Source organism: Pseudophryne corroboree, chromosome 2 (genome assembly GCF_028390025.1).
Source record: "Pseudophryne corroboree isolate aPseCor3 chromosome 2, aPseCor3.hap2, whole genome shotgun sequence".
NCBI classification, from domain to species: Eukaryota; Metazoa; Chordata; class Amphibia; order Anura; family Myobatrachidae; genus Pseudophryne; species Pseudophryne corroboree.
Window position 1 is genome coordinate 37,407,764 of NC_086445.1, and position 21,277 is coordinate 37,429,040.

At 44.3% G+C, this 21,277-nt stretch overlaps 1 protein-coding gene across 6 annotated transcripts in view; it reads right to left on the bottom strand.

The window, feature by feature from the left end:
* Window positions 1-21,277, bottom strand: part of LOC134996061 (oocyte zinc finger protein XlCOF22-like) — a 162,076-nt gene that overhangs the window by 17,989 nt on the left and 122,810 nt on the right. For 2 of the 6 annotated variants that reach the window (XM_063951159.1, XM_063951158.1), the window contains exons 11-12: window positions 19,449-19,808; window positions 12,550-13,487 (exon numbers count right to left, since the gene is read on the bottom strand). The exons of 2 other annotated variants lie outside the window; for them this stretch is intronic. In XM_063951159.1, the coding sequence (XP_063807229.1) occupies window positions 12,952-13,487; window positions 19,449-19,808 (896 nt within the window). In that variant the 3' untranslated portion in view covers window positions 12,550-12,951. Of the gene's footprint in view, window positions 1-12,549; window positions 13,488-19,448; window positions 19,809-21,277 lie in introns of those variants that run through there. 2 more of the 6 variants (XM_063951162.1, XM_063951160.1) reach the window with 2 other exon arrangements.

The window sequence follows — 21,277 nt, forward strand, 5'->3', positions numbered from 1 at the left end:
AAGATGCGACCCTGACCATTTGTCCAACAGATCCCTTTGGAAAATTCTTGCGTGGAATCTGCCGAATGGAATTGCTTCGTAAGAAGCCACCATTTTTCCCAGGACTCTTGTGCATTGATGTACAGACACCTTTCCTGGTTTTAGGAGGTTCCTGACAAGCTCGGATAACTCCTTGGCTTTTTCCTCCGGGAGAAAAACCTTTTTCTGAACCGTGTCCAGAATCATCCCTAGGAACAGCAGACGAGTTGTCGGCATTAACTGGGATTTTGGAATATTCAGAATCCACCCGTGCTGTTTTAGCACTTCTTGAGACAGTGCTAATCCCATCTCTAGCTGTTCTCTGGACTTTGCCCTTATCAGGAGATCGTCCAAGTATGGGATAATTAATATGCCTTTTCTTCGAAGAAGAATCATCATCTCGGCCATTACCTTTGTAAAGACCCGAGGTGCCGTGGACAATCCGAACGGCAGCGTCTGAAACTGATAGTGACAGTTTTGTACAACGAACCTGAGGTACCCCTGGTGTGAGGGGTAAATTGGAACGTGGAGATACGCATCCTTGATGTCCAAGGATACCATAAAGTCCCCCTCTTCCAGGTTCGCTATCACTGCTCTGAGTGACTCCATCTTGAACTTGAACTTCTTTATGTACAGGTTCAAGGACTTCAGATTTAGAATAGGCCTTACCGAGCCATCCGGCTTCGGTACCACAAAAAGAGTGGAATAATACCCCTTCCCTTGTTGTAGAAGAGGTACCTTGACTATCACCTGCTGAGAGTACAGCTTGTGAATGGCTTCCAAAACCGTCTCCCTTTCGGAGGGGGACGTTGGTAAAGCAGACTTCAGGAAACGGCGAGGTGGATCTGTCTCTAATTCCAACCTGTACCCCTGAGATATTATCTGCAGGATCCAGGGATCTACCTGCGAGTGAGCCCACTGCGCGCTGTAATTTTTGAGACGACCACCCACCGTCCCCGAGTCCGCTTGAGAAGCCCCAGCGTCATGCTGAGGCTTTTGTAGAAGCCGGGGAAGGCTTCTGTTCCTGGGAAGGAGCTGCCTGTTGCTGTCTCTTCCCTCGACCTCTGCCTCGTGGCAGATATGAATAGCCCTTTGCTCTCTTATTTTTAAAGGAACGAAAGGGCTGCGGTTGAAAAGTCGGTGCCTTTTTCTGTTGGGGAGTGACTTGAGGTAGAAAGGTGGATTTCCCGGCTGTAGCCGTGGCCACCAAATCTGATAGACCGACTCCAAATAACTCCTCCCCTTTATACGGCAAAACTTCCATATGTCGTTTTGAATCCGCATCGCCTGTCCACTGTCGCGTCCATAAAGCTCTTCTGGCCGAAATGGACATAGCACTTACCCGTGATGCCAGTGTGCAGATATCCCTCTGTGCATCACGCATATAAAGAAATGCATCCTTTATTTGTTCTAACGACAGTAAAATATTGTCCCTGTCCAGGGTATCAATATTTTCAATCAGGGACTCTGACCAAACTACCCCAGCACTGCACATCCAGGCAGTCGCTATAGCTGGTCGTAGTATAACACCTGCATGTGTGTATATACTTTTTTGGATATTTTCCATCCTCCTATCTGATGGATCTTTAAGTGCGGCCGTCTCAGGAGAGGGTAACGCCACTTGTTTAGATAAGCGTGTTAGCGCCTTGTCCACCCTAGGAGGTGTTTCCCAGCGCTCCCTAACCTCTGGCGGGAAAGGGTATAATGCCAATAATTTCTTTGAAATTATCAGCTTTTTATCAGGGGCAACCCACGCTTCATTACACACGTCATTTAATTCTTCTGATTCAGGAAAAACTATAGGTAGTTTTTTCACACCCCACATAATACCCTGTTTAGTGGTACCTGTAGTATCAGCTAAATGTAACGCCTCCTTCATTGCCAAAATCATATAACGTGTGGCCCTACTGGAAAATACGGTTGATTCGTCACCGTCACCACTGGCGTCAGTGCCTGTGTCTGGGTCTGTGTCGACCGACTGAGGCAAAGGGCGTTTCACAGCCCCTGACGGTGTTTGAGTCGCCTGGACAGGCACTAATTGATTGTCCGGCCGTCTCATGTCGTCAAACGACTGCTTTAGCGTGTTGACACTATCCCGTAGTTCCATAAATAAAGGCATCCATTCTGGTGTCGACTCCCTAGGGGGTGACATCCTCATATTTGGCAATTGCTCCGCCTCCACACCAATATCGTCCTCATACATGTCGACACACACGTACCGACACACAGCAGACACACAGGGAATGCTCCTAACGAAGACAGGACCCACTAGCCCTTTGGGGAGACAGAGGGAGAGTTTGCCAGCACACACCAAAAGCGCTATATATAACAGGGATAGCCTTATAATAAGTGCTCCCTTATAGCTGCTTTATATATATCAAAATATCGCCATAAATTTGCCCCCCCTCTCTGTTTTACCCTGTTTCTGTAGTGCAGTGCAGGGGAGAGACCTGGGAGCCGTCCTGACCAGCGGAGCTGTGAGAGGAAATGGCGCCGTGTGCTGAGGAGATAGGCCCCGCCCCTTTTCCGGCGGGCTCGTCTCCCGCTATTTAGTGAATCCAGGCAGGGGTTAAATATCTCCATATAGCCTCTGGGGGCTATATGTGAGGTATTTTTAGCCTTTATATAGGTTACATTTGCCTCCCAGGGCGCCCCCCCCCAGCGCCCTGCACCCTCAGTGACTGCGTGTGAAGTGTGCTGAGAGGAAAATGGCGCACAGCTGCAGTGCTGTGCACTACCTTTAGAAGACTGCAGGAGTCTTCAGCCGCCGATTCTGGACCTCTTCTGACTTCAGCATCTGCAAGGGGGCCGGCGGCGCGGCTCCGGTGACCATCCAGGCTGTACCTGTGATCGTCCCTCTGGAGCTGATGTCCAGTAGCCAAGAAGCCAATCCATCCTGCACGCAGGTGAGTTCACTTCTTCTCCCCTCAGTCCCTCGTTGCAGTGATCCTGTTGCCAGCAGGACTCACTGTAAAATAAAAAACCTAAGCTAAACTTTTTCTAAGCAGCTCTTTAGGAGAGCCACCTAGATTGCACCCTTCTCGGCCGGGCACAAAAATCTAACTGGAGTCTGGAGGAGGGTCATAGGGGGAGGAGCCAGTGCACACCACCTGATCTGGAAAAGCTTTACTTTTTGTGCCCTGTCTCCTGCGGAGCCGCTATTCCCCATGGTCCTTTCAGGAACCCCAGCATCCACTAGGACGATAGAGAAAAATCATTCTACCTTAGACCACAAACATTTCAATCACCCCTATAGTTCTTATAATAAAATAAATGTGGCAGTTGAAATAAGCTCACAGCTGGAACAATATGTTAATGCATCAAATCTGTTAACCCAAATGGTTAAGCACAATATTATTAGGTGACCAAAAGCTTCTTAACTCGTGGAATGATCACAAATGGTTAAAAAGAGGTAGAAAATGTCACAATTCCTCACCCACAAATGTGATCATTCCATGAGTTAAGAAACTTTTGGTCACCTAATAATATTGTGCTTAACCATTTGGGATAACAGATTTGATGAATTAATATATTGGGCCAGTGGTAAGCCCAGTTCTGCTGCCACATTTATTTATCATAAGAACTATTTTATATATATATATATATATATATATATATATATATATATATACTTATTTGAAAACATTTATATATACAGTATATGAACGGCTATTTGTGTGTAACATTCCTTGGGGGTTTGTAATGTTTTAGATATATATGCTTACATATTAATTGTCCCACTCCTGGGAGTTATGTATGTGTCATAAGCATAGATATTTTTAGTACAGGTTGAGTATCCCATATCCAAATATTCCGAAATACGGACTTTTTTGAGCGAGAGTGAGATAGTGAAATCTTTGTTTTCTGATGGCTCAATGTACACAAACTTTGATTAATGCACAAAGTTATTAAAAATATTGTATTAAATGACCTTCAGGCTGTGTGTATAAGGTGTATATGCAACATAAATGAATTGTGTGAAATTAGACACACTTTGTTTCATGCACAAAGTTATTAAAAATATTGGATGAAATTACCTTCAGGCTGTGTGTATAAGGTGTATATGAAACATACATGAATTGTGTGAAATTAGACACACTTTGTTTCATGCACAAAGTTATTAAAAATATTGGATGAAATTACCTTCAGGCTGTGTGTATAAGGTGTATATGAAACATAAATGTATTCTGTGCTTAGACTTGGGTCCCATCGCCATGATATCTCATTATGGTATGCAATTATTCCAAAATACGGAAAAATCCGATATCCAAAATACCTCTGGTCCCAAGAGTTTTGGATAAGGGATACTCAACCTGTATTATATAAGTAAATGAATATTATTAGTAACAGTGTGTTATGACCAGGGACGTGTGGTGAGGTAAGTGGCTCAGGAGGCACTGGTTAGTACCAGAGCCAGATTACACACAATATATTAGCCCAAGAGTTCATGTGGGCATTATACACAGGTGCAGCACTATGTACATGTGGGTATTATACGCAGGTGCAGTAGCATATACTGCTGGAAATTTGGTGACTTTAGATCAGAGATGTGTGGAAGAGTTTCAAAATGATTAGAATACAAAGAAGATATTTATAATGCATTCTTTGTAGTTTTCTTATAATTCTTATAGTTATGACTATGGAGTATGACAGGAAAGGCTCTGCCTCACCGCACGTCACTAGTTATGACCTTATACATGTAGCAGCACCCAGCTTTCTTTGCAGATGTAACAGTTCCAATGTCCCATCAATATCATACTCAATATAACACAAAACAAGAAGTAGTTTAGGTTATTTTTTCACTGTATCCAGTATGCACATTTTTAGATGGATCCATAACTGGGCAGACCGCCTTCTCCAGATGCACGACTAGGGACCAAAAACATAGCACTACACATTAAAATGTATTTGGTGGGGAAAAAATGTCCAGTTTTATTTTCCAGTTCATTAAATCAAGCCTTGTTATGTATGTGAGGGCCAGTTTATTCAACTAGACCGGTGTGAGTTTTCTGATGTCGACCAAGACTTGAGTTATTAGAAAAGCAGCGTCCGCACTGAAAACACACAAACGGCCTCTCCCCGGTGTGAGTGCGCTGATGCTTGACAAGATCGGATCTCTGGACAAAGCACTTGCCGCATTCCGTGCATGAGAATGGCTTCTCTCCTGAGTGAGTGCGCTGATGTTTGATAAGGCTGGCTCTCGTGACAAAGCATTTGCTGCATTCTGTGCACTGATAAGGTTTCACGCCAGAGTGAATTCGCTGGTGCGAGGTAAGGCCATACCTTCTGGTAAAACATCTCCCACACTCCAGGCAAGAAAATTGCCTCTTTCCTGGGAAAGTTCTGTTATGTGACAGGAGACATGACCTCTGATTAAAGGATTTCCCACTGTAAGAATATAACAATCTGTCCTCGGTGTGACATCGCTGGTGGGTGTTAAGAGCCAATATGGAGCTGAAACGCACTCTGCAAACCGAGCAGCTATACAGATTACTGGCGCTATGGGTTTCCTGATGGGTGACGAGGGCTGAATGATTAGGGAAACATTGCTGACACTCCGAGCACTGATGCGTCTTCTCAGGATAGTGTGAGGAGGCGTGCGGACCTGTTGGGGACAAAGGTACTAAGATAAACCCTTTATATATCATCGGATGGGTTGCATTATTATGTGAGGCCTTCTGCGTAGTTATACATATGTACCACATAGACATCAGATATTATTGGATTTATTCAGTACCATATACAATTGTAAGTTATAAGTTAACCGTGCCATTCCCACATAACCTTGGGGTTTGTTTAGAATTCTCTAGTTTACTCCACTCACTTCAGCACAATGGACACAGCCACCTTTCTTTTTACACTACCTGAATGTTGCTGAATCTGTCTCCTCCCCTGAATGCCAATAAGGAGAAAACAAAGTAATAATAATAAAAATATACAGTAATCTGGGGCAGAGCAGATGTTAGACAGAAGTCGACATTTACTTGACATTTTTATATGGCTCCCCACTTGTCCAAGGAATATTTTTGGAAATACCGCCACCTATTATGTAAGGGACTTCACTTTATCCTTGATCTGTTGGATGACTCTGCTCTCTTGACTATAGTCAGAACACTGTAATTTAACACACTTTACTACCACCACCCATGATAAAGGTGTCACAGGTCCTCCAACACATCTATATAACAATTAACATAGGCTCAGTGATATCCACATCCAAGCAGTCTGTAGCATTTCCCCCTACTTCAGTAATTAATCATTTACAAAATACGCTTTAATCCTTATTGCACAGACTCAGCAACACAGACATCCTTATAGTATGCTGTGTGCATGCTGTTTCAGCAATTAATAACCGTTATAGCGTACGCTTAGCAGTCTAGCAATCTCTTTAAAGGATTGGGTACTGGGAGCATATATGAATTAACTGACAAAGAAAAGCTTTATTTACAAAAAAAGGTATATGCTTATTTAGAAAAGAATGTTAACAAGAAAATGGTTACAAGTACATACATGCAAATAAAGGTTAAATAAAACAGGACAAAAACGTATATTAACATACAGAAAATCTGCCCAATGAGAATGAAATAAATTCAGGGAAAATGCAGGTTTAAACTTTAATACGTCATTGATCTCCCAGTCTGGCTGTAGGTGCTTACAGAAAAGTTCTTACATAAAAGTGCTATATTGATTTTAATCAGAATATTGATGAAATACCTGCATTAAAGCTGAAGGGAAACAGAAGGGAAACATACAAACAATATTACAGATGAACTGCATTAAAGCCACAAAATTAAGTAATCCACTTCTCATGCTGCAAAATCTACTCTACATCTATTTTATGCATAATCTATTAAACTATGAGAAGTCATCTCCATTCTGAATGCTACAAAATCCAATTTACATATCTCCCTCATGTATACTCATGTAAGTTTTTGATGTAATGACTTGCTTGGGGTTGCCTGTGTGGGGGTGTTGTTCAGTGAATCATAGTTTATTGTTGCATGATGCCTGGTGTTTACTTAAACACAATGCTAATTGTATTCTTTGATCATTTGTTGTCAGGTGTATTTTATCTTAATGAGACTTAGGGGTATATGCAATTCACGGCGAATCGCGGCAATTTTTCGCCGTTTTTTAATTCGACTTAATTCGACAGGTGAATTCCAGAAGGTGGCTGCCGGAATTCACCATATTCAATGAAAAACGGATTCGCCAGAACCGCGGGCGAAAATCGGCCGATTTGGCGGATTTTGCCGCGATTTTAAAAAACGGGAAAAACCCGGAAAAAAAAATGGCGTGGGGTCCCCCCTCCAAAGCATAACCAGCCTCGGGCTCTTCGAGCTGGTCCTGGTTCTAAAAATGCGGGGAAAAATTGGGCAGGGATCCCCCGTATTTTTAAAACCAGCACCGGGCTCTGCGCCTGGTGCTGGTGCCAAAAATACGGGGGACAAAAAGAGTAGGGGTCCCCCGTATTTTTAACACCAGCATCGGGCTCCACTAGCTGGACAGATAATGCCACAGCCGGGGGTCACTTTTATGCCGTGCCCTGCGGCCGTGGCATCAAATATCCAACTAGTCACCCCTGGCCGGGGTACCCTGGGGGAGTGGGGACCCCTTCAATCAAGGGGTCCCCCCCCCAGCCACCCAAGGGCCAGGGGTGAAGCCCGAGGCTGTCCCCCCCCATCCAATGGGCTGCGGATTGGGGGGGCTGATAGCCTTTTGTGATAATGAAAAGAATATTGTTTTTTCCAGCAGTACTACAAGTCCCAGCAAGCCTCCCCCGCAAGCTGGTACTTGGAAAACCACAAGTACCAGCATGCGGGAGAAAAACGGGCCCGCTGGTACCTGTAGTACTACTGGAAAAAAAATACCCAAATAAAAACAGTACACAGACACCGTGACAAGTACAACTTTATTACATACTGCCGACACACACATACTTACCTATGTTCACACGCCGACTGCCACGGTCTCCGACGATCTGGGGTACCTGTGAAAAAATTATACTCACCTTCCAGCGTCCAGAGGTAAATCCACGTCCAGAGATAATCCTCGTACTTGTTAAAAAAACAAACCGAACACCCGTTCCAAAGCCGGACTGAAAGGGTTCCATGCTTTCACATGAGACCCCTTCCCCCGAATGCCGGGACATCACGTGACTCCTGTCACTGAAGTCCCTTCAGCCAATCAGGAAGCGCTACTTCCGTGGCGCTCACCTGATTGGCTGTGCGCTGTCTGTGCTGTGACAGCGCATCGCAAAGCCGCTCCATTAGTTTCAATGGTGGGAACTTTGCCGTCAGCGGTGGGGTTACCCGCGGTCAGCCGCTGACCGGCGGGTGACCTCACCGCTAGCCGCTATGTTCCCACCATTGAATATAATGGACGGGGCTGTGCGATGCGCTGTCTGAGTTCAGACAGCGCACAGCCAATCAGGTGAGCGCAACGAAGTTGCGCTTCCTGATTGGCTTTAGAGACCTTTGTGTGACAGCTGTCACTGACAGGTCTCATTCGGGGTAAGGGGTCTCATGTGTCAGCATGGGACCCCTTTCAGTCCGGTGGTCCGTGTGTTCGTTTTCTTTTTTTGCCAAGTACGTGGATTTATCTCTGGACCCTGGTTGAGGTGAGTATATTGATCTTTTCTTTTCAGGTATCCGTGGATTCTACATGGAGAAGAGGACCGATGTCGGCGTGTGAACATAGGTAAGTATGTGTGTGTCGGCAGTGTGTAATAAAGTTTTACTTGTCACGGTGTGTGTGTACTGTTTTTATTTGGGTATTTTTTTTCCAGTAGTACTACAGGTACCAGCGGGCCCGTTTTTCTCCCGCACGCTGGTACTTGTGGTTCTCCAAGTACCAGCCTGCGGGGGAGGCTTGCTGGGACTTGTAGTACTGCTGGAAAAAACAATATTCTTTTCATTATCACAAAAGGCTATCAGCCCCCCCATCCGCAGCCCATTGGATGGGGGGGGGGACAGCCTCGGGCTTCACCCCTGGCCCTTGGGTGGCTGGGGGGGGGGGGACCCCTTGATTGAAGGTGTCCCCACTCCCCCAGGGTACCCCGGCCAGGGGTGACTAGTTGGGTAGTTAATGCCACGGCCGCAGGGCACGGCATAAAAGTGACCCCCGGCTGTGGCATTATCTGTCCAGCTAGTGGAGCCCGATGCTGGTGTTAAAAATACGGGGGACCCCTACTCTTTTTGTCCCCCATATTTTTGGCACCAGCACCAGGCGCAGAGCCCGGTGCTGGTTTTAAAAATACGGGGGATCCCCGGTCAATTTTTCCCCCGCATTTTTAGAACCAGGACCAGCTCGAAGAGCCCGAGGCTGGTTATGCTTTGGAGGGGGGACCCCACGGCATTTTTTTTTAGGATTTTACCGTTCCAGCAATAAAAAAATAAAATTAAAAAAAATAATATTTTAAAAAATATATAAATAATATTTGTGCCTCCAAAAAAAAAAAAAAAAAAGTACCTAATCCCTTCTAATATAAATAGATATGCTATTCCTAAAAAAAAAAAAACACCAAAAAAAACATGTTTAAATTTTTTTTTATTGTTTTCACCCTCCAAAGTGTGGCGTATTGAAAATGACGAATTTGCTGTCTAAAAGCACTGCTGTCGAATTTCCAAACTTGAATTGAATATGCTTTGGTCGAATTGCAGCACTTGTATCATTGCAGAAAAGTCGAATTTGCAAAAATTTGAATTTCAAAAAGTCGAATTTTGAAAGTCCGTTTTTTGGTCGGAAAGCACTGAATTGCATAGGCAAATTTTTTTTTTGGGCGAAAATGACCCGAAATTCGACAATTTCGGGAATTCGACCGCAATTGCATATACCCCTTACAGTACTTAATCTTTAGGTTGAGTCAGGGGCAGCTGTGTTGTAAAGGACAAAGTGTGATTTCTGAACAGTTAAAAAAAGCTGTGTGTAAATGCTAGGAGCTTAGGAGACAAAAGTCCAGCGCTAATTCTGATATTGACAATGAATGATCTGGATATTGTGGCTATTATGGAAATGGGAATCTTGACTGGAACATAGTTATACCAGGATACAATTTATTTAGAAAGAAAAAAATGGGAAGAATCGGAAGAGCGCTAGCTATGTATGTGAAAGAAAGCATACAAAATATTGAAGAAAAAAGTAAGGCCCTTTGGGTGACCATAGAAATGGGGAAGAAGTCCACACGTGGAAAACTGTGCATAGTTCTGGATGCCATATCTCCAAAAGGGTGATTATAAAAGCACATGTCGAAGTCAGACAAATTACCAGGAAAGACTAGAACATCTAATCATGTATTGCCTGGGGAGAAGGGAGGGGGAGGTATGAGCAAAGCTTTCACAGTTTAGGGAAGTGTTCAACAGAGTAAAAGAAGTATTGCAATAAGTTGGTGTATCCTAACACTGCTGGGCAGCGGGTCTCGATGCATTTACTAATGGGATATCTTAATTGGCAGAATAAAGCCACCCTGGATTCTTTCTTTCCTTCTGTCTGAGAAACTTCCAAATCTGTCCTACAAGACAGACAGACAGTACGGGTGGTACAATGTGGCTTCTGTTGAGTATTTTAAGGAAAAAAAGTAACATAAAAAGGTGACCATTTCCATTTAAAAATTCCCGGCAGCCCATCCACAGAGGGCAGGCACCCAAGCAATAGAGGAAACAGAGGATGGGTTACGTATAATCAATAGCAAAACTGCATGACATTGCAAGATAATGACTTTTCACTGGATAGGGGTTCGGAGGAAGAGCATCCGTAGAGGATCTCACATCCAGAAGATAATGGCTGGGAGGGGATTGAAGATGACCCTGCTGCTGGACATAAATGATCTGCTGAAGCCTGAGCCCTTCATGTAGAATGGGCCTTATTACCTTTGACACTTCATGTGATGGACAGACGCGACTGCTACCAGCAGAACCCGAAGTGTTAGCCTCTGGAGAGAAACCTCTGCAAAGATTCAAGGTAACCAAACGCTAGAGCATCTACAGATGTGTCCTTATAGACTGTGATTTTAGTCGCACTTGTATGTGGACACATCTGTAACATAACATTAAGATCCTGAGGTGCACCCAATGGCCTAATTCTAGGCCTCATTATTTCTATAATGAGGCTTAATTCAGTTATTGCTGTAATAATATCTAAAAATAATTAGGAAAAATGTTTGATATATTTTGGGGCAATGATAATAAAACCACAAAGCAAATGTATGGCATATAAGTGTTTGTCAACTTCAAGAAAACGTGCTCCATTGAAGTTTTTGAGAAGGAATTCCTAATATTTATGTAAGAGGAGGCTGGGGACTGCATCTACCAGGCACTGTGACTCCTATCATTCGTATCTCCCTGTTGGTAAGATCGATATCCGGAATCTTTCTTGCCTTGCTGTTTTACCAGCTCAGCCTACAGAAGGAGGAATAAGTGTCATACTAATGGATTGAGCAGCCGTGATGTTTTACATGCTTGTTTGTGTTTTAACCTTGTGAGTGCATTTGTTTTATATTAAAAATTATGATCTGACAAAAGGATCTCTGCATTATTGGTTGTTTCTACCTCTGTGTGCCTTAAATCTGTACTCTGAGCTATTTGGAGCATATAGACACATCTTGTCTGTGTTAAAAGACATAAAAAATACTGTCCATTTGGATTGATATATGCATGTTAATCCCTAAAGAGCGCCTGAAGTGAAGAAAAAAAACCTTTTATAAAAAAACTATTTGATTACAAGAAAGAAAGGTGAAAACTTCCTCTTGTTTTTTACTGGCTGAATTTTGGGATTTGTTGCGCACTCCGTATTATCCTAAAACTTGTATATAATGTTTGTTCACGGCACATGACAGACATCCTTTTCAACGATCTGGGCAGTTCCTCTATGGATAAGCAAAGAGCCTAATTTATGGTTATTATGTGCACCTATACTGAACCAATGCACGTTTACCAATAAAACGATCTTTAACTGGTTTTGAATCCTATCTCCTGGCGGCTAATATTACCACAGATAATTACTTTTCTATTTTCCAGTTTATTTTCTGCAAACAATGGTGGTATTGAGTTAATGTTTTCCTGGAAAACATTATCATTTGCTTGTTGAATGTCATCGATCAACCTGTGTACCACCGGTGACTTCTTGCTGGTACTGCTCATGTATCTTCACTTGTTTTTTTCTTTGCATGTCTTCCAGTTCTCTCTCTCATCATCTCCTGACTCACTTAGCAATTTGCAGATGCATCAATTGCAACTTCTGAAGATCTTCCAAAAGCTTTTGATTTTCTACCTGTTTCCTCCACCTCAGTCTCTTTCTGTAGGTAAGCATTCCCCACGTCTTCATTCCACTTCAGCCTCTCTCTACACTTTCTAACCATTTCTTTTAAACTCATTCCTGAGAAAATAAAGACTACAGCTTTGACTTACAAATAGTTTCAGGAGTTTGAGCAAAAAACTGGGACCAAATGCAGGTCTTGCGTAGTCTATGTTTCCGTCTTAGTATTATTTTATAACTACAGTACTGTAAATGTAATGCACTCATTTACCACATCACTTTTGACAATGCAATATTACAAATATTTTATTAACTATTGAAATATAAATTTATGTATATGTTCTGTTACTTATCTTACATTAGAAAATAAAAAATGTAACACGTTTAGGGGCACATACAATTACGCACACTACCCGCTAGAACGGGTCCCGGGTATGCGTAGTTACAATAGCTGCAGAAACCAGCTACTGTAACTGCTGTTTAATGGTATCTTCTTTTATTGCAACTTATCAAGTGTTTTAAGTTCATGTAACAAACTCAGGATTCACTTTGTTATAGAATGGCGCAAATGCAGATTGTGTGACATCACCCAACAATGCTTGCACAATGCCCCAGTTTAACCGGTTGGGCCATGGATTTGTGAAGAAAACTGAAGAATAATCAGATGGGAACACAAATCAGCTAGAACACAAAAGATTTCCCCCTCGTGTGAATTCTCCGATGACGAATAAGATCAGAGCTCTGTGAAAAGCAGCGGCCGCACTGAGAACACGAGAACGGCCTCTCCCCGGTGTGAGTGCGCTGATGCTTGACAAGATCAGATTTCTGTACAAAACATTTGCCGCACTCCGTGCACTTAAACGGCTTCTCGCCAGAGTGAATCCGCTGATGCGTAGTTAGGGCAAATCTTCTGGTAAAACATCTACCGCACTCCTGGCATGAAAATGGCCTCTCCCCGGTGTGAGTCCTCTTATGTGACCTCTGATGAAAGGATTTCCCACTGTAACAATGAGACACTTTGTCATCAATGTGACATCGCTGGTGGGCGGTAAGCGACAATCTGGAGCTGAAACACACTCCGCAAACAGAACACCTAAATAGATTACTGGCACTATGCATTTGCTGATGGGTGACGAGGGCTGAATGATTAGGAAAACATTGCTGACACTCCGAGCACTGATGCGTCTTCTCAGGATAGTGTGAGGAGGCGTGCGGACCTGTTGGGGACAAAAGTACCGAGATAAACCCTCTTTACAGTGAATGAATCACTTCTTCGTGTGATAAAACTACGAGTTATTATACATATGCACAAAGCAACATCACAAATGTGTTGGTGCTCTGGAGTTTGGAACCTGATTGTCTGAACAAGATTGAAAAAAGGAAAATAGATGTTTTAATAATACTCTTATACAGTAGAGGGGGGAAAAGGTTGGCCTGCTGCAGGAGGGCCAGTGCATAATGGAGAAGAGTTTTGTCTAAAGACGGCTGAATTCCATCAGACAGGATCTCAGGGCAATAATGTGTTTATGAGTGAGAGATCACATTCTGTAATTGTGGGTGGAAATATGCATTTTATCTCAATATACGTCATTTCTGTGATAGAGAGGGTACAGAATTACATAAATGGGGTACAGTTGCATCTATATACAGGGTCTAATATAAAACTGTAGAATACTGGATCACAAAGCGATTAGACCACACTGGCCAGCATTACCAAGGGGCATCTATGTCCAATGCTGATTTTGGTTTATATGCAATTCCTAAAAAAAACCAGAACGATCTCCAGTGCAGGTTACACAGCAATCTGACCGCAGACCGATCAAATCATCAAAGTAATTCATTTAAATATTGTGAATGAAACAGAATAATACTGTACATTGGTTTTTACCAGATTAGGAAAATAGAATACTACCATAGAGAGTGTCGGATTATAGGCTAACCCTTTGTATGGAGAGCAATAGCAACAGTGACCCCAGAAATGACACACAGGGGTAAAATTGACTAAAGCTTCTATAAATGAAAAGTGGTGATGTTGCCCATAGCAACCAGATTTTGTCTATCATTACTCTACTGCAGTGGTCAGAAAACAGGGGTAAATTACCCCAAATGGGGTAAAAATGAATTCCTGGGGGTAATGGACGGTCGCACTGCTGAGACACAGCCTGTCCATCACCGGCCGGCTCGAGATGTGCTGACATCACACCACGCTCCCTCCTGGCCACCCTGCGTTGTGCTCCTGGCCACCCTGTGCTGTGCTCCTGGCCACGGTGTGAAGTGATGACGTCACACCACGCTCCCTCCTGCCCACCCTGCGCTGTGCTCCTGGCCACGGTGTGAAATGCTGACGTTACACCGCGCTCCCTCACGCCCACATACATTCATACACAGTATCTCAGAAATGCCATATAAACAGTGACAACCAGTATATATGCACAATAATATATGATTTCTTTCCTTTGTAATCAAGGAGGTAACATCGGCGTATCTAAATATATTTTGGGGTAAAAGATAAAAAAAAAATCCCTCTGCTCTACTGCATCCTAGAAAATGATTGACAAAATCTGATTGGCTGCTATGGGCAACCTCACCACTTTTCAATTTTAGACGCTTTAGTAAATTTACTCCAGAGTGTGAAAGCTGCCATTTGTGGGCCGAAACAATATTAATGAAAATCCAATTTTTCATTAAGCATGACCCTCATAGATTACCATTGAGCTGATAAGCTACAACTTTGTGTTTTCATTTGGCCTACATATTATTATATTTTATTTATAGGGCACCACAAGTGTTTTGAAGTGCCGTACATATGGCAGACGAGGGAAGAGGGACCTGCACAAAGAAGCTCACAAACTAGGGGGTACGACGACAGGTGACATGAGGTGCGAGCAACCAAAAAGCGGCCTGATGGAAAAAATTAAGCGAGGCATTGATGGCCAAGGCATGAGGTAGTGGGTTGGAGAGCGGCCTCGAGACTAGGTTATGCGGAAGGGTACGCTTTGATGAACAGGTGGGTTTTCAGTACCCGTTTGAAGCTTTGCAAGGTCGGGGAGAGTCTAACAGAGCAAGGGAGCTTGTTCCAGTGAAGGGGGTAGTTCAGACAAAATCTTGGATTCGTGCATGGGATGCAGTGACCAGGGTAGAGGAGAGGTGATAGTTGTTGGCCAACCGGAGTGGGCGGGAGGGAGTATGTAGGGAGAGGAGGTTGGAGATGTAGGGAGCAGTGGAGCTAGAGAGGGACTTGTATGTGAGGGTGAGGAGTTTAAAGAGGAATCTGTGTGGGAAATGGGAACCAGTTCAGATTTTGTCGAAAAGGACTGGCAGATGTGAAGTGGTGAGAGAGGAAGCTAAGTTGAGCTGCGGAGTTGAGAACAGACCGGAGTGGAGCAAGATGGGAGCATAACATAACATAAAAACCATCTTGTATCGATGTCACTGATTTCTAATACACCGCTAGGCTGCACAGTCATAATGATTACTTCAGCCCACAAAATGGCTGCCACTGCTGTTTGCTTTCAGCGTGCACGCTTTTAAGTGGAGACCCATCATAATAGTTTATTTTAACTAAATGCAATCACTACAAAGGAAAATTCAATGTTACACAGCCTATTAAAGCCTGCTTACAATGTACAAAAGGTTAGTCTCCTATTACACTTATGCAAGTATTTTTACTCCTTGTATATCCTCCTTTCCATCTGTTGGATTGTTACATCTATAAACCGCGGGCTCCACTGTCCCAGCCGGCCCTTACTCATTCATCATAGCCGTGACCGCGCTACACAGCGGGTGACTGGGACTTAAGCTCTGACCACCGGGATACTGAGGACGCTGTTACAGCCGGGAAAAGTGCGCGGCTGTGTCTTCCGCAGGCACTGATCTAAGATGCTTGTGAGTATATGCAACCTGAGAATGCTCAGGTTCTCCTGAGCATTAGGAGACTAAAAACCTCACTAATACAGTGCCACATTGACTCTGACTTGCTATTAAACTCTTCTTCATTCGGTTTTTTATAATATTGTCAACAGCAGATGCTTTTTTATTATTTCAGATATATACACAAGTCTGTGATTAATAGTGACATATGAATTGTGTGATGATATATGTACAATAAATTTGCTGGATACATTTTATTGATATTCCCGGCTCCTTTAAATTTATGCTTCTGTGCGTTTATAATCCCATGAGCGCTGCTATTTCTTTGTTTATTCCCTCAACATTCCTTTAAAAGCACAGCACGGTTCCTTTTTTCAGTGGCGAATGTGGGATCATTGCCACAGTTGATTTTAACCTTAAAAAGGATTATTAAAAACTATTGTTATATGTGGTAACAGGCGCTTTAATTCTTTCTTGTCGATAAGTAATTTCACTTGTAGGCCACGGCTTTGAGAGCCAAAATGGAGGTGCCAGCACAGGTGCTCCAACAAATGACGGCAGAGTTTGATAGAACGGGGGTTTGGGGAAGGGTGCCCAAATGAAAAAGCAAAATTTCCATTGGCTGGACTGAATTATTTGAATGAGTTACAAAGTGGAGGAAGAGACATTAATTTTGCCATTTCCTGCGGTGTTGGGGGGGTGTTTGAGATGCCTATTTCCTCTCGGTGCACTTCAACCAATGGATTAATGACATTCCAACATTTAATAGTATTACAAGGAATAAAACTTAATATCCTCTCACTCATAAGTAATATACCATTATAGGAGAAAACAAAATGTAAGGGATTAAATGAGCAAAGGCCCTCATTCCGAGTTGATCGCTAGCTGCTATCGTTCGCAGCGCGGCGATTAGGTGAAAAAGCGGCATTTCTGCGCATGCGTATGGTGCGCGGTGCACACGCGCAACGTACTTTTACAAAAGCCGATGCAGTTTCACACAAGGTCTAGCGACGCTTTTCAGTCGCACTGCTGATTGGTGAGTGATTGACAGGAAGTGGGTGTTTCTGGGTGGTAACTGACCGTTTTCGGGGAGTGTGTAAAAAAACGCAGGCGTGTCGGATAAAAACGCAGGGGTGGCTGAGGAAACGTAGGCGTGACGTCAAAACAGGAACTAAACTGTCTGAAGTGATCGCAAGCTAGGAGTAGGTCTGGAGCTACTCAGAAAATGCTTGAAAATATTTTACAGCAGAACTGCGATCCTTTCGTTCGCACTTCTGCTAAACTAAGATACACTCCCAGAGGGCGGCGGCTTAGTGTTTGCACTGCAGCTAAAAGCAGCTAGCGAGCGATCAACTCGGAATGAGGGCCAAAGAGCGAGCTCCTTAGAATGTGCAATCCCTAAAACCAGATAGTTGGCCTGCAGCATAGGGCGGAAAAGGGTGGTATTCATGTGACTGGCGGTCTTCTGACCCACAGTCACATGACCTCCTCCACCATCCCAAAGGCTCACTATCCCGATGGACGGCATGCCGACCAACAGGGACTATTTCCACTCGTGGGTGTCCACGACACCCATAGAGTGGGAATAGAACCCGTGGCGACCACATGTCGCCACCGAGCCCGCAAGCTGCACTCGCCCCTCCCCGCCGGGATCCTGGCGTCGGTAAGCTAACCGGCGATCAGGAGACCGCCGGTCAGCCATACTACACCCGGCGGAAAACGTAGCAATGCGAGTCCACGTTGGCTGTGATACGTAAACCAGCCCTACAATGTATCCCAAGGCTTATTCACCTGTGTTAGTATAAAGTGTGATGATACATTAATATAAACATAGGAGCTATAATGGAGATAAACAAAAAAACAGAGGGACAACGATCTAACGTCTATGCCTCCTCTAAAACGACTACTATCAACATACAACAGTAAAAACCATCTTCACATTTATATATGGTTTTCCATCTCTATCTAGCTACACCTTTCACACCCCAAGAAAGTTTGTCTGCAATGGTGATACTGTCTGCACTGCAACACCCCCTCTGCTAATTAGATTACTACACATACTAATGAGCCAGCTGATAGCGTGTGCAGTATATCAGAACAGTATTGAAAATGCATGCACTCAGAGCCTTGGCCTGCATTTGTTAAGAATGCATTTAAGCATGTAGTTAAAATCAGAGGGGCAGATGTACTAACCTGGAGATGGCATAAGGAAGTGATAAACCAGTGAAATGTGCAAGGTGATAGACGCACCAGCCAATCAGTTCCAATATGTAAATTAACAGGAGCTGATTGGCTGGTGCATATATCTCTGGTTTATCACTTCCTTATGCCGTCTCCAGGCTTAAAACATCTGCCCCTGCGTTTGAACTGGATTGGACTACTCTAGACTCTAAAATGAAACAATTTTTACAAACACTGCAGCTCAGGATCATTGCGTGGCCTCTCCTCACCTCTGCCATGAGAACACAAGGAAAAGGCCTACTAGCCCTCCAGCTGAGAACATCCGGACTGCCTCTGAACCTACCCCTCACAGCAGGGAGCTGTGGGTGTAGAGCACTGGGACTAGCAGGGACGTTTCCATCGAACATTAGTGTGCACCCACATTCACACACCCACCCGTCCTGCTCCCATGAGACAACATTTATAATGTTATCTCAATGTTCCCCCTTCTGCTGGTTACCTGCAAATGTGTTACCATGTGCTTTTGTTTTCTTCTCCCTGACAGCATACTTCCACTCCACTGTGTGCTATTCTCGTGATGTGTACCGCCATTGATTGCACACCCCGCCAGCAGCAACCTATGCACTGTGCCCAAGATGGCTACCTCGGATGGATCCTTCGTGGGCAGGATGTACTTCATGTGGATCTGTCGGTACAGGGTATATCATACTACTGCACAAGTTTCCCATGTATGCATTGGGCCCTAGTATGGCTCATCTCCCAGTGTAACCTTCGTAGTGCGCCCAACGTCTTAACTGTGCTGCTTTTTATGTCTGTGTGGCTTGTCTATTGCTGTATTACTTAAATCTACTGTATTATGTGCATTGTTTTAGAGGTCTGTAAAGCGCCTCGAGTCCTGTTGGAGAAAGAGCTATATGAATAAAATTATTATTATGATAAGAACAGAAACGATTCCTCCCTTGTGTGAATTTTCCGGTGACGTACAAGATCTGAGCTCTGGTAAAAGCAGCGTCCGCATTGAGAACACGCAAATGGCCTCTCCCCGGTGTGAATGCGCTGATGTATCACCAGGTTGGATTTCTGGGCAAAATGTTTGCCGCACTCTGTGCACTGAAATGGCATCTCACCAGAGTGCATCCGCTGGTGCGTAGTAAGGGAAGACTTTCTGGTAAAACATCTCCCACACTCTGGGCATGGAAATGGTCTCTCCCTGGTGTGAGTCCTCTTATGTGACAAGAGACGCGACCTCTGATGAAAGGATTTCTCACAGTAAGAGCAGTGAAACAGTCTGTCCTCGGTGTGACATCGCTGGTGGGCGGTAAGAGACAATTTGGAGCTGAAACGCATTCTGCACACCGAGCATCTATACAGATTACTGGTGCTATGCGTTTGCCGATGGGTGACGAGGGCTGAATGATTATGGAAACATTGCTGACACTCCGAGCACTGGTGCGTCTTCTCAGGGTAGTGTGAGGAGGCGTGCGGACCTGTTGGGGATAAACGTACTAAGATAAACCCTCTGTACATAGAATATATATACATACTTATACATATGTACAACTCAGACATCCGCTTTTATTCATCTTATTCAGTATCACATGAGTTTGTTTCATAAACATTACACCTGTGCTTCCCACATTACACTGGGGTTTTGTTTAGTTATTGTATATAACAAATGTAAAAGTGGATGACACAGAAGCAGCCATCTCTCATTACAGACTAGGTATGCTGTTCATGTACCGGCTGCTGGGATCCCAGCGGTCAGGAAACAGATGCTGGAATCCCCACAGCCACTGAAATGCCACCAGCTGGAATCTCGATCCAAGGTCAGAGTTCCGACTTCGGTGGTGGTCATCGCCGACGCCCCCCCCCCCCCCCCCCCCCCGAGGGAGAATATAATAGTGTGGCAAGCGAAACTCACCACCAGGCTCAAAGTGCGGCGAGCACAGGAGTATATTATTTAGGGCCTAATATAGCATGGAACGCAGGTACGAGAGCGTCCTAATGCAGAAGGCCTGTGAAGTGTGCACAAGTGCAGCATCTCACTTGTGAGAACGCCTCTGCCTGATTGACAGTCATTTGCGGGGCGGAAGGGGGCTGGACTCGGCGTTAAAGCGGTGTCGTGGTGGCATGCTCCGGCCAACGCAGGTTTGTTCGGACTGTTTGTGGGCCGGGCAGTGGCGGCTGCGTGATGTCACACACAGACACTGCGACCCAAAACATGGTGAGTAGCCGCCTGCTTTCACAGCTAGGTGCGGCGGAGAGGGCTACCGTAAACATGAGAAAGCATCGCCACCATGCAATGCTTTTGCATGTTTGCGGGGGAGGGGGCAGGAACCAGCATGCAGGAATGACTTGCCTTGTGTTGGGCGTCCACCAGCAGGTCAGTGAAATGGATCGTAGTTGTGTGATTTTTTTGCACATCTACAATCCATGTTGAATTATAGAAATGGAGATGTTGCCTATAGCAACCAATCAGATTTTACTTATCATTTATCTAGCACCTTCTTGAAGGTAATAGCTGGAATCTGAATGGTTGCCATGTGCAACATCTCCACTTCTAGAAACCTGCACCTTAGTAATATTACCCCTACAGTCTTCACCTCCGTGTTTGAGCCATTGTAGCCAATGGGTGGTGGAAACACCAAGAAGAAGGGGACGGAAAGACAGAGGAATGTCCATGTTATATGGAATCCCAATCTGTCCTGGGGATATCTCCCATCATACACCCACCTCCATCTTACACTACTGCGTCTCAGGTCACTCTGCACCAGGCAGGGATGGGGAGAATCCGCTCCTCCCCCTGCCCTGCTTTTGTATGATATATAATAGCATTTGGTCTGTGACTCAGTGACATCAGCGGTAGTATGACGCAGCGCTGATTATGGTGGCCTGTGTGCAGTATTAAGGCCTGGGGGAAATAAGAGGCTTCATAAGCACAAATCTGACTCCAGGC